The sequence below is a fragment of the Hesperophylax consimilis genome, chromosome 9 (genome assembly GCF_061612785.1).
Source record: "Hesperophylax consimilis isolate HC1 chromosome 9, BYU_Hcon_1.0, whole genome shotgun sequence".
NCBI lineage: Eukaryota > Metazoa > Arthropoda > Insecta > Trichoptera > Limnephilidae > Hesperophylax > Hesperophylax consimilis.
The window spans coordinates 926,167-941,040 of record NC_142844.1 but is presented as its reverse complement, the minus strand read 5'-3'; the positions used below and the strand labels follow the sequence as shown (position 1 = coordinate 941,040).

The 14,874-nt window shown below is 37.9% G+C and overlaps 1 protein-coding gene across 1 annotated transcript in view; it reads left to right on the top strand.

The window, feature by feature from the left end:
- Positions 1 to 14,874, top strand: part of nompC (no mechanoreceptor potential C) — a 114,444-nt gene that overhangs the window by 47,135 nt on the left and 52,435 nt on the right. The window contains exon 2 of the mRNA XM_089635211.1: positions 11,816 to 11,917. Within this exon, the coding sequence (XP_089491337.1) occupies positions 11,816 to 11,917 (102 nt within the window). The remainder of the gene's footprint in view (positions 1 to 11,815; positions 11,918 to 14,874) is intronic.

Below are 14,874 nucleotides of genomic sequence, written 5' to 3'. Positions count from 1 at the left end.
CCGTAAATAATTTGGGCCACATTTTAATTCCATTGCTCCGCGACCGCGTCTTTACAAGGGCTGGAAAAAGACAAATAACTAATCAAGTAAATCTGTTATGTAAAAGTGTACATAACGAAGAAATCGTGTGAAAAAGAATTTATACAAGATATTTTCAGTTTCTTCCATTGCCCGATTATGCGTTATCCTATTTCGCCACCGAACTTTCTTTCAAATGTGTAATTCTTATCACCCAGATTATTCTTTATTATATACTAGCTGTGCCCCGCCACCCATTGCTGTGGTTTAGTCTGTTTTTGCAGATATAGAAACCATGTTTTTTACTACGTACGGACGTATTTTACGTCCAACAGAAGTCACAGGAGACTTCATTTCAATGTAAAAAAATACACGCGTATTGGATTGCAACGTTGTGTCAAATCTCCAAAACCATTGGTGAAGAACTTTTGGAGATTTAAGGTTTTGAAGAAACGAACATTTACATTTTTTATTTATATAGATTATATTTCCAGTTAAGAAGACTGTTTTCCGTTCACGTACAAATATTTTATGTTTCATGTTTATCTATTTTATCGACAATTTTTGAAGTGAAACTTCTTTAGGCGCGTAATGGATTTTCGTGGACGGAGTAAAACCGAGTCAGGATCGACACGAAAATGCGGGTACCCCCACCACCGCTCACCGTTCACTGTCCCTCTCTCACCATATGCGCTTGTTGAGGTGGGGGAGCCGCTCACGAACGTTTTGCTTTGAGTTACGAGCGAGATACGAGTTCGGTTTAGCAGGTCGGCCGGTAGCGCACTTGCGCGGCCACGCCCACCACGGCCAGTGAATCAGTTAGCAGCGTGCTCCCGCTGTGATAAGTTGTGTTCGCGTTTTGTGTTGCGTTTACATTTACATTTATAGTTGTAGTTCATTTAATTAATTCATTTAATTTTTGATGAAATGAAAATAGAGAGAGAGGAATACTAGAAGTTTCACTTCTGTCTTGCGTAGGCTTGACACACCCACTTTTTATTTTTTTTAAGTAACGATAAGATATTTCAAAAGATAAAATCAAAATGGAGAATTTAGTTCTAAAATTTTATTCTATATATCCATCTATTTATATAATTCCAATGCGGAAGATACTCTCAGTATCGCCCTGGTAGAAGATCACAATTCAGAAATGGCGTTAGGCGTGTTTGGTGACCATGTGAACAGTCAGGTACAACCACCTTTCTCTTCCCCCTCCTCATTACCTTCAGGCTCACAAAATACCTCAATTGGGGACGTCATAGTCTCACTGGCTCCAGACGATTGGGAGCAGTTGGGACTCTTGTGCGGTATTCACATTTAAAAATATGTATATATATATACATCGGGCAATGCCGGGAACTTCAGCTAGTATTAACATTTTTTAAATTATTAAATACTTTCATTAAGTTCGTTGATGAACGTGAACCGGAAAAAATATAATTTCGCTAATTTGATAGGCTCTCTTTGGCTAAGTGTCTCGGGTTTGCGGGTGGGTGAGGGTGGGTGCGGGTGGGTGTGGGGGGTGTGTCGGTCGGAGTTGAGCGGGTTCCCGGCTAAGTGTGCCACGGCCTCCCCGCAGCGGCCACCGCTTATCGCGCGCGTCACGCTCCAAGATGGCGCCGCTTCCGGTCGAGGGGAAATTTGGCCCACATTTGGCGGGAAAATCCATATGGACGCAGAGGCATCTTGACCACGACAGATCGGACAAACGAGACACTTGCTCAATTAGACTAGGCGGAGATTGGAACATGGTCAAATTAAGGTCATATCTGTCTGTGGTCATGGCTGATGGTAAAGGATATGTAGAGGAGGAAGGTGGATAAGTACCTGGCAATTCAGATCTTGTCACAAAACACGGCTAAAACCATTTCTAATGGTGGTCTTACACCAGGGCGATACCAAGATTAACTTCCACTCTGTAACTTCAACATTACATTCATAATTTATTTGTAGTTTCTTGAGTGACTCCCTGCCTCCCTGATTTGTAGTTTCTTGAGTGACTCCCTGCCTCCCTGATTTGTAGTTTCTGGAGTGACTCCCTGCCTCCCTGATTTGTAGTTTCATGAGTGACTCCCTGCCTCCCTGATTTGTAGTTTCTGGAGTGACTCCCTGCCCCCCTGATTTATAGTTTCTGGAGTGACTCCCTGCCTCCCTGATTTGTAGTTTCTTGAGTGACTCCCTGCCTCCCTGATTTGTAGTTTCTTGAGTGACTCCCTGCCTCCCTGATTTGTAGTTTCTTGAGTGACTCCCTGCCTCCCTGATTTGTAGTTTCTGGAGTGACTCCCTGCCCCCCTGATTTATAGTTTCTGGAGTGACTCCCTGCCTCCCTGATTTGTAGTTTCTTGAGTGACTCCCTGCCTCCCTGATTTGTAGTTTCTTGAGTGACTCCCTGCCTCCCTGATTTGTAGTTTCTTGAGTGACTCCCTGCCTCCCTGATTTGTAGTTTCTGGAGTGACTCCCTGCCCCCCTGATTTATAGTTTCTGGAGTGATTCCCTGCCCCCCCTGATTTATAGTTTCTGGAGTGACTCCCTGCCTCCCTGATTTGTAGTTTCTTGAGTGACTCCCTGCCTCCCTGATTTGTAGTTTCTTGAGTGACTCCCTGCCTCCCTGATTTGTAGTTTCTGGAGTGACTCCCTGCCTCTCTGATTTTTAGTTTCTGGAGTGAATCTCTGCCTCCCTGATTTGTAGTTTCTTGAGTGACTCCCTGCCTCCCTGATTTGTAGTTTCTTGAGTGACTCCCTGCCTCCCTGATTTGTAGTTTCTTGAGTGACTCCCTGCCTCCCTGATTTGTAGTTTCTGGAGTGACTCCCTGCCTCCCTGATTTTAAGTTTCTGGAGTGAATCTCTGCCTCCCTGATTTGTAGTTTCTTGAGTGACTCCCTGCCTCCCTGATTTGTAGTTTCTTGAGTGACTCCCTGCCTCCCTGATTTGTAGTTTCTTGAGTGACTCCCTGCCTCCCTGATTTGTAGTTTCTAGAGTGACTCCCTGCCTCCCTGATTTGTAGTTTCTTGAGTGACTCCCTGCCTCCCTGATTTGTAGTTTCTTGAGTGACTCCCTGCCTCCCTGATTTGTAGTTTCTTGAGTGACTCCCTGCCTCCCTGATTTGTAGTTTCTGGAGTGACTCCCTGCCCCCCTGATTTATAGTTTCTGGAGTGACTCCCTGCCTCCCTGATTTGTAGTTTCTTGAGTGACTCCCTGCCTCCCTGATTTGTAGTTTCTTGAGTGACTCCCTGCCTCCCTGATTTGTAGTTTCTTGAGTGACTCCCTGCCTCCCTGATTGTAGTTTCTGGAGTGACTCCCTGCCCCCCTGATTTATAGTTTCTGGAGTGACTCCCTGCCCCCCTGATTTATAGTTTCTGGAGTGACTCCCTGCCTCCCTGATTTGTAGTTTCTTGAGTGACTCCCTGCCTCCCTGATTTGTAGTTTCTTGAGTGACTCCCTGCCTCCCTGATTTGTAGTTTCTGGAGTGACTCCCTGCCTCCCTGATTTTTAGTTTCTGGAGTGAATCTCTGCCTCCCTGATTTGTAGTTTCTTGAGTGACTCCCTGCCTCCCTGATTTGTAGTTTCTTGAGTGACTCCCTGCCTCCCTGATTTGTAGTTTCTTGAGTGACTCCCTGCCTCCCTGATTTTTAGTTTCTTGAGTGACTCCCTGCCTCCCTGATTTGTAGTTTCTGGAGTGACTCCCTGCCTCCCTGATTTTTAGTTTCTGGAGTGAATCTCTGCCTCCCTGATTTGTAGTTTCTTGAGTGACTCCCTGCCTCCCTGATTTGTAGTTTCTTGAGTGACTCCCTGCCTCCCTGATTTGTAGTTTCTTGAGTGACTCCCTGCCTCCCTGATTTGTAGTTTCTTGAGTGACTCCCTGCCTCCCTGATTTGTAGTTTCTTGAGTGACTCCCTGCCTCCCTGATTTGTAGTTTCTTGAGTGACTCCCTGCCTCCCTGATTTGTAGTTTCTTGAGTGACTCCCTGCCTCCCTGATTTGTAGTTTCTGGAGTGACTCCCTGCCTCCCTGATTTTTAGTTTCTGGAGTGAATCTCTGCCTCCCTGATTTGTAGTTTCTTGAGTGACTCCCTGCCTCCCTGATTTGTAGTTTCTGGAGTGACTCCCTGCCCCCCTGATTTATAGTTTCTGGAGTGACTCCCTGCCTCCCTGATTTGTAGTTTCTTGAGTGACTCCCTGCCTCCCTGATTTGTAGTTTCTTGAGTGACTCCCTGCCTCCCTGATTTGTAGTTTCTTGAGTGACTCCCTGCCTCCCTGATTTGTAGTTTCTGGAGTGACTCCCTGCCCCCCTGATTTATAGTTTCTGGAGTGACTCCCTGCCCCCCTGATTTATAGTTTCTGGAGTGACTCCCTGCCTCCCTGATTTGTAGTTTCTTGAGTGACTCCCTGCCTCCCTGATTTGTAGTTTCTTGAGTGACTCCCTGCCTCCCTGATTTGTAGTTTCTGGAGTGACTCCCTGCCTCCCTGATTTTTAGTTTCTGGAGTGAATCTCTGCCTCCCTGATTTTTAGTTTCTTGAGTGACTCCCTGCCTCCCTGATTTGTAGTTTCTTGAGTGACTCCCTGCCTCCCTGATTTGTAGTTTCTTGAGTGACTCCCTTCCTCCCTGATTTTTAGTTTCTTGAGTGACTCCCTGCCTCCCTGATTTGTAGTTTCTGGAGTGACTCCCTGCCTCCCTGATTTTTAGTTTCTGGAGTGAATCTCTGCCTCCCTGATTTGTAGTTTCTTGAGTGACTCCCTGCCTCCCTGATTTGTAGTTTCTTGAGTGACTCCCTGCCTCCCTGATTTGTAGTTTCTTGAGTGACTCCCTGCCTCCCTGATTTGTAGTTTCTTGAGTGACTCCCTGCCTCCCTGATTTGTAGTTTCTAGAGTGACTCCCTGCCTCCCTGATTTGTAGTTTCTTGAGTGACTCCCTGCCTCCCTGATTTGTAGTTTCTGGAGTGACTCCCTGCCTCCCTGATTTTTATTTTCTGGAGTGAATCTCTGCCTCCCTGATTTGTAGTTTCTTGAGTGACTCCCTGCCTCCCTGATTTGTAGTTTCTTGAGTGACTCCCTGCCTCCCTGATTTGTAGTTTCTTGAGTGACTCCCTGCCTCCCTGATTTGTAGTTTCTGGAGTGACTCCCTGCCTCCCTGATTTTTAGTTTCTGGAGTGAATCTCTGCCTCCCTGATTTGAACATAATCAATTATAAAAAACAATGTGCACAACGATACCCTTGTTTCAAACCAAGGCTAAGCCCGTCGTAATAACTTGTGAGAAACAAAAAATTGTAGTGTTTATTATTTCGATTGGTTCAAAGGAAATTGAAACTTTACTCCAATATTGGCAATGTATACTGAATTTATAAACCTACAAAAAAAATACACGAAGCCAAAACATTCATATAACAGTGGTAGTCCGTTCTAAAACGTTGCCAGAACCAACAGGTAACATATTATTTCGACAGTATTTAAAAGGGCACCTCGCTCTAACGAAAGTTTGGCTTACAAAATAAATCTTTCAGCAAAAACCTGTATACTATTCTGTAGTTAAAATCCATGTTTACTAAGAAATATTGACAGTAAATTGAAATAACTCGTGAAGACGAGTACTGCAACGGCTGTCCACAAAGTAAAGTTAAAAAATAGATAATTATAAGCAATAATTAGTCATCCGAAATACTAATACAAATTGAAAATATCTCCCGAGTAAAAATAAATGCCGCCAACGGGAAATGAACCCGTGCCTTCTGATGTCCGGTCAGGTGCTCTGTATCCACTGAGCTATGTCAGCTTATTTCCAACCCGCCAATTGATTCAACGTGTACTAGTAACTCAATCAACAATTACTGATTATTATATTTTTTTCACCTGTAAACAAACAACTTTATTTTTGTAGGAAAGGTTTTGTTAGTGCTAAATTGTTCACTAGATGGCGTCGAGACATATGATATCTTCATTTATTGGTGAAATGTTTTAGACTTGTCAAATATTATTATTTTTAAATGATAAACTAACGTTTATAAGACAAGGTTTTATGCATAGCATAAAGGATAACAAATAATTATAAGCAATAATTAGTCATCCGAAAAACTGACACAAATTGAAAATATCTCCCGAGTAAAAATAAATGCCGCCAACGTAAAAATAGATAAGGTATATAATTTCTACAGAAAACCTCATTATAATTTTTAAGGTAATGACAATGACGTTAGAAGCAAGTGTGCATAGAAAATAACCGACAGTGAAATGTTTGTGTTACATTTCACACTACCATTAATGTCAAATAATTGCAAGGCCAAAGTAATTTCAAGGTGCCTATAATACTTTCCAGGCGAAATGACACAGCAATTATGATTGAAGTTACCAGATAAATACAATAACTGTTGTAATTTTCCTACTTGTCACAACAATATTTCTTACTTCCGTGTGGATAATACGTCAGTACTACGTAGAACATGTTGAAGGAATTTAAATATATTTTCTACAGCTGTTAAATAAAATGTACACGCGAACGAAGCTTAAAATTGAATACAAGAGACTTCTCAAAGTCAGATTTAGTTGCGCTAAACCTTCCGCATATGGTCACGCTCTAATTGTTTAATTAACTGCATTCTGAGGTGACCTGCACTTGGATTGCGCCCACTGCATGGCACTAACAATTATGAGGTAATAAGTCTCCGCATTAGGCGGCACGCTAGGGCGGGAACAACCCTGCTACTGAAAGCTCAGCTAATACTTCCCTTTCGGTTGCTTGCATCGTTTATGAGAAAGAGGGAGAGATTATAACGGTGTTATGCTTTTAAATGCACAGCCTAGCAAAGAATGTGGCCTTCGTGGAAGAAATTTCACGAAGGAGAGTTGTGCAAGATCGTTATCCTGTAAATACTCTTTTACGTCATGACTTTGATGGTCCTACATGTTCGAATACAATGTTTTTCTTTTTCAATGTACTACGCAAACATATTTAATAATGCATATCGTTTACTGAGTTCATATTTAATGTTCATATTGGTGTTCTGGATGGATAAAAATGAAAGATTATTAATAACGATTAAATCATCGAAATAGACGAAAATATGAATAAATCTAAACAGAACTAGACATGATATGTTTAAACAATTTAAGGTCAGAAAATTAAGTGCATTATACTTCTACCATGCAACATTACAAATTTATAAAAATAATATTCAAAATAAATTTGCACCCTGTTGCAAAAAATAACCGAAATCTTAGAAAAACGTCAATACTTCCTACTCCGAAATGTAAAAAAACAATAGGACAGTTCAACCATGAATATCTCGGAGTTAAATTTTTTAACTCATTACCAGAAAAAATTAGAAACATAAATATAAATATTAAAGAATTTAAAAGCCATCTTAAAAAGTATTTTGAACTCTTGAACAGAATCATATCAAACTTAAACAAATATAATAACACCCCCCATACACACAAGCCCTGCTTATTTATGAGGGTACATCAAACACATTTATTATGGAATTAATAATTGTATTATATTGTGTAATGTAATTCGTGTATCTTTTTGTTATTAATAAAAAAATAATAAATGTGTATTCTAATGGAGGCACCATTAACGGTCTCAACTGGGAATCTAACCCAAGATCTCTATCTTACCAGTACAACGTCTTTAATAACTAAAAATGTCGTGTCCAAAACTGCTAATGAATTATAGCTTCTAATGAACATCATAGTGTTTTATTTCTAATGAAATTGTGGTTGCTGGAATTGGGTGATACTATGTGTAGAAATGAACAATGTATGGAAGGAAGGAACAGGAAGACTAATCACTTACCACTGTATCTCTGCGAAGGAGCATAACATGATCACAATATAGTGAGTTCAACCGAGGTAGCTTAATGTAATTATCGCCAGAACAAAACGTTAGTGGTTAAAGACGTTCTCCCGTTAAGACAAAGATCCTGGGTTTGATTCCCAGTTTAGACCGTTATAGTTTTTTTCTGTGTCCTTTTCATGTTTCGTTTAGATTTATTAATATTATCTTCTTCTTCAATGATAAATTACATTCATTGGTATAACCTTCAAATGATGTTAAAGCAAAGTTGTTCCAATAAAAAAATCATTATTCACATTTTCAACTCTTGACGTTTGGAACCAAATTCAGAATTAAAAAAAACGTATTGTGCAAATAAAATATAAAATAGAAAGGGTTCGTCTTATTATAATATTTACATTCTATTTCTAAGTTAACACAATGAACAATGAATATTAAAAGAACACACGTACACACCGCGTTTCACGCTCATAACGCGGAACTTTGGGGTGATTGATTATCACGAAAAAACCTTTTTATTTCGTTAGAGCCCAAATAAAAAAGTAATAATAAGTTTAATAGCATAATAAGAAAATAAGAAAGCTAGCCTACTTCTTCAAGTCTCTAAGAAATAAATTGGACATAGTTACATTAAAAACAGTATACTATGCGCTTGTTCAATCGATTATTTCATATAATGTTGTATATTGGGGTTCTTGTCACAAGACAATCCTAGAACATTTAAATGAAAAAAAAATTAAAATAATGCATAAGAAAAGTTTTTTGTGTTCGTCACAGTTATTATAAACTGAAAGTAAAATTATGTCAGTAAAGAAGTTGTACATAATACAGGTTCTCTGTAAATTTTTCAACAACATTGAAAAAAGCCAATACTTATTTTATTTATTTATTTATTAATCTAAAGTTAGCTCACATCTTCGTGTGTGCTAATAGTTTTATAAACATATAAACATGTACATTGTTAAATAATAATAATTAAATACATTAATACTGCCAAAAGATTACAAGTGCTCAGCACTGGATTGGGTTCTTCTTTAATGTATCAACCGGTGAATACAAGAACATCATTTGGACAAAGGAGTTTTTTATTATAAAGCTCCGTTGCATCATAATATGCTCAGTGAAAATATAAAAACTATTATATACTAGGTTCGTTAAATCTATTCAAGAAAATGGTTAAAAATTCCATACTAGCTGAGAGTGGTGATTTTGGATTACCCGTATAGTAGCTTCTGTCATTCATTCTGTAATTGAAGATGAAGTAAGATGAGTAGCAAAGAAATCTGAATGAATGTGGATTTCAGCTGTTTGAGGAGGAAAATTTGCATTGATAAGTTGAATAATTTTATAAAAGACTTGATTGAATAATATTATGGCCTATAATTTTTTTTATCAAAAATTCTATGGCGATTTAAACAAATTCCTACACAAATAAAATTTATGTCATAAAGTAATATGGAAAAAAATATTTGCAACCAGTTATACATTACCGGTCTTACTAAAAAACTTGGTGAAAATTTTATTCAATTGATAAACGACCGAATATGTTAACACCTTACTAATTGAAACGTAAAATAGAATACGACATAAAATAGTTCACGGAAAGATAATTAAAATATAAACATTGCTTATCAAAAGGGTTATTTATATAAAATGAAACAAACACTTAGTTTTAAACCACTTTATTTCGAGTTATATTAGTCGACCGGTTTCGATTGGACTCAATCTTCATCAGGACAATAAAATATAATACTAAATTATAATACAGAGTAAGGTATAAGGTAAACATAAAAGAAAGAGAAAGTATGTAGTAGACCTTCCTTTGGTCCTCCCCCAACCCCTCCCCCTACCCCTTCCCCACCCCCTCCACCAACCATTATCTGATGTTCTCTCCCTCTACTACATACTTTCTCTTTCTTTTATGTTTACCTTATACCTTCATTTTGTATAATGTCAAGCCACAAAGTGTTTGCTTTCTTCGATAGGTTATTTATATGTTGTGTGTACTTAAAATAAATTCAAACGTGAAAAAATTTGAAAAAAAAACTTACCACAAACATTTTCATCAAAACGTCGCAAAATTTCAGAGAAATCAAAATTCAAAAAACACAGTCCTTTTATTTAGGGATTTTGAAAGAAAATCGTCAACCTCACTTTTCATCTTTGTCATACAAAAAATATGTAAAACAATTTTAATAACAGAAATGTTTAACGCATTGCTCGCACATTTTAAGACGTTTATTTCTTCGATAAATGCGCGTACCAACACGTGCAGTGGGCATTAATGTTATAAAAAAACATAACTTTAAAGAATTTCTTGTAAACACTTTTTAAGTACTTTTCATAAAACCAATTAAAGTGTTTGGACATAGAATGACTAGCATGTGAACCTAGTCATTATATGTCCAAACCTAACGTACCAATTAAAGTGTTTGGACATAGAATGACTAGCATGTGAACCTAGTCATTATATGTCCAAACCTAACGTACTAATTAAAGTGTTTGGACATAGAATGACTAGCATGTGAACCTAGTCATTATATGTCCAAACCTAACGTACCAATTAAAGTGTTTGGACATAGAATGACTAGCATGTGAACCTAGTCATTATATGTCCAAACCTAACGTACCAATTAAAGTGTTTGGACATAGAATGACTAGCATGTGAACCTAGTCATTATATGTCCAAACCTAACGTACCAATTAAAGTGTTTGGACATAGAATGACTAGCATGTGAACCTAGTCATTATATGTCCAAACCTAACGTACCAATTAAAGTGTTTGGACATAGAATGACTAGCATGTGAACCTAGTCATTATATGTCCAAACCTAACGTACCAATTAAAGTGTTTGGACATAGAATGACTAGCATGTGAACCTAGTCATTATATGTCCAAACCTAACGTACCAATTAAAGTGTTTGGACATAGAATGACTAGCATGTGAACCTAGTCATTATATGTCCAAACCTAACGTACCAATTAAAGTGTTTGGACATAGAATGACTAGCATGTGAACCCAGTCATTATATGTCCAAACCTAACGTACCAATTAAAGTGTTTAGACATATGTTACTTAACTTAATATAAGGTGACTCCTGGTTATTTTCACAAAAAAATTTTGAAGAGTACAAACAACAAGAGTTCAACATTCTAGAAATAAATGAAGAATAAACTTAAGCCGTTAGAAAAGAACGCCACGTTTGAAGAGGGTGAGATGATATAATATATAATAAATATCCATAAAAATATTTCCAGCAAAAAAAAAGAAGTATTAAATTGCAGAATGCCAAAAAATAAATTAAATATAATTAATTGAACTATAAATGCCTTCTATATAGATTTGAATGGAAACCAATGTCGCCACTCACATAGTGCCTTTGGTTCTAGCCAATTCTTCACGCCCTCTGTCTCTTATTTCTAATTCCTGACTTCGTGAAACGCCATCCAATTTGTGTTTCATAATGTTATTGAAACGCAGTTCCGCATATTATCTTCAGACTTTTGGATCACGAAACACGCGTGGGCACATGGCATTTCTTGTTTTCTTTTTTATTCTATGAATGATATGTATTAAATTATATAACAATGTAGTGTCTAATTGACTGAGCGTAGTCCTGTATTAACTCGACCATTTTCTCCATATTTACATACTTAATTAGTTTTGTAAGTCGGTACTTCACTATCTACCTACTTAATTTTCAAAGTACTAACAAAATTTGTCCAAAGAATGTAAAATATCTCAATAAAAATTCTTTTTTCAAACGTTTTTTGGGCAGCTTAAAAAAAGTCCAAATAAACACGACGAAATCGCATTTGAAAAAAGAATCGTCGCTGAATCATTCAAACGGACACCATTTTGAAACGGAAACGGAACCTTATTTCCAAATCTAATGATTTCAGAGAAAAAATTTGGTTTTGATTTATTCAATTAGATAAAATTAGAAAAATGTTTTAGAACTCTGTACTGGTTATTAAAGAAAATTAATGAGTATTTTATTATTTTCAGGCCACAGGCATGACCCCCCTGATGTACGCCGTGAAAGACAACAAAACCTCGCTTCTGGATCGATTGATTGAGTTAGGGGCTGATGTGGGAGCTAGAAATAATGTGAGTATACCTTTATCTGTATAACTGTCCATGAATCGTATACACCAGATGAAACAACCCGGTGTAAATTCCTCCTGCCTATCGCGCCCATAGATACATAGAAACAAGAGAGATGAGCCAAGCTTGCCAAAAACTATTATTCATGAAACATTGGTTAATTTGCAGAAAAACAACAAAACACAAAACAAATCAACGCAAATACAATACCCAAGCCATAAGTAAAGAACTACTCCAAACTCGCTACACCTTTGGACAAAGACATTTTGAACACATGGCATGGAAATTATACAATACACTACCAGCTACGCTTAGACAAATATAAACACTGATTAAATTCAATAATAAAGAATTGGATTTTTAAAATAGGTCGTCGCATTATTGCAAATACTGTAAGACATAATATCCGTAGATGTGAATTTTAGTTTATAAACAACCTATTATGTATTGTTAGGTATACAGCTATCATAGAAATATCTGTACACCGAATAATACAATATCGTAAACATATCTTTTATTATTGTGTCTACTATGTTTCGTCTTTTCTCTCTGCATTTGTAATAGTATTCTCATTATTTTATGCTTGATGCCAAATGGCTTTTAAAATAAACTGTGTGTAAAGAAAAGTAGAATACCAAACAATCAATCACTAGGAATATGAGGAGCAATTTTATAGGAAGTCTTACCTTGTGTTGAAATTGATTTCTTGTTGTTTTCATGAAAATTCCTCATAACTATCGTTTATAGGTGCACACCTTATACTTTAATGTTATAATTTCAAGACAATATTGAACTTGGGATGCAATTTGCACTATTTAAATGGTCTTTTTACGTAATTAGTGATCCGAACAGCGAGATAACATGCACTCTCAACGACAACCAGGATTCGAATCCAAAACAAATGACATGTATGTTTTAATAACAAATGAATAACCCTGGTGCTGGTATTTTTTCAGTTTTTTTTCTTCTAAGGTAAGGACATTGGGATCTGGAATAATTACAATACTGTTTGAATATTAAACGTATAGGATTAACCTACATTTCTTATTTCTTTTCAAATATATTCTGCCAACCGTATAACTGTATTTAACCTTAGTATTTACGTATTATTTATTTACCACCTAGGTCCATCTCGACGCTGAGACAAGTATTAAAAAATCATATTTTAAATAAATAAATAAATAAATTATTAGTAAGAAACTACACGCACTGAAGTGTTACCAACATCTTTCACAATTGAAATTTGAATCACCGAACAACTACCCCTATCTTTGTTTCTACCTACACACCTAAATTTGGGAGGCGGGTACGGGTACCGCCACCCCGGGAACTATTTATTGGATATCCTACATCTTTGCCATGGGTCACCCCAAGTGGTTTTCTCCGTTTGTTGTCTTAACAGGGGTGCCCGGATTCATGGAGTGATGTCTGTCCGGTTCTTGGCGACAGATGCGTCTGCCCACCAACTGCATGACAGGCCGGATCCAGAGAGACTGGTTGAGGAAGATCGTATGACTTCTCCAGCAGGACTCTCAGAACACGGCCTTGCACCACAGTGGAAGAGATGGATCATACATCCGTCAATCCTGGACACACTGAAAACTTCCTTCCCTAAACAGTTTATTTTCTAAAAAGACTCTTCGCTAAGCATCCCCATTCCTCGGGGCCAGTGTGGAACTAACGTAAAATAGCATAATTTGGCTTTGAAACTCTGTGCAGTTTGAACGTAGCTCGGCACTTTTCCATTGCATACCCCCTTTTGTTTCTATTATCTATGAGAGTGATGAGAATCAGTGACGCCCCGGGAAGATTCGGCCCCGAGGCAATGACCACGAGTTATTGGACGAGCTGGCCTAGTTACTAGCTAAACCACTGCCCAATTAGCTTCGCACGTACAAAAAGTTTAGGCGATAAAATGTGTATAAAAATTCGTACTCATTACACTAGTTTATTGCCGCGGCAGAAATTAAAGCCGTAACGTAACACTTATGAGGATTGGGCTTTTGTGTACAAGTACGAAAGTGTTCCAATTTGAAAGAAATGATTTTTATTAATGAATTCGTGAATCTTTCATATGAAAAGTTTTACCAATTTATGAATTTTAAGAGAGTTATTATTTGTCAATGCGTTTTCACAACAAATCTAAATTGGTTTTACAAATGACGCAAATATGGCCACCCGCAGAAGAGAGATTTTAGTTACTTCAAAATTTAATCAAATTTTAAATAATCTCCCAAAAAAGTCTCTTATATGCGCACCTCTATATGCCGTAAAGCCGGGAATACACATGCCTGTAGCTGGCACACTTGCATGCCAGCTCCTTGCACATGCCAGCTACTATCATGTGTATACGCTAACTTGCATGCCTGTACCTGCCTTGCCAGTAGATTGCACAACATTTGATTTACTGGCATGCAAGTTGAGGGAGGGGACGAGGGGGGCTATGAAACCGGCATGTGTGAACGTCGTGACAAGTACGGGCATGCCAGTAGCTGACCTGTTGTTCGCCGCGGCCTTTCTCTCATTAAATTAGCCACACATTGTACTGCCAATTGCAATACGATGATATTTAATTCACTTCGAATGTTTTCCATTGCCAAAAAGCTTGAGACTACTCAGTCTCAGAGTGATTTGAGACACGTACTGTCTAGTGACTGGCATGTGTATACGTCTTGCAAATACAGGCATGCAAGGACGCAACTGGCATGCAAGTTTAACTTGCATGTGTATTCTCATTGCGCCAGTAGCTTGCACATGCCAGTAGCTTGCATGCAAGCTACTGGTCCATTTTACAGGCATGTGTATCGCCGCCTATGGATTTAATGCCTGCAACGGCTGCAACACAACTGTCTCCGCAACTAAAGTTTCTCGGCTGCATTCTGCCTATTTTTATTTTTTTATTATTGTCATATATGTTACACTGGATCAGTTTTAAAATGCTGGGTAATAAAATGTAAATA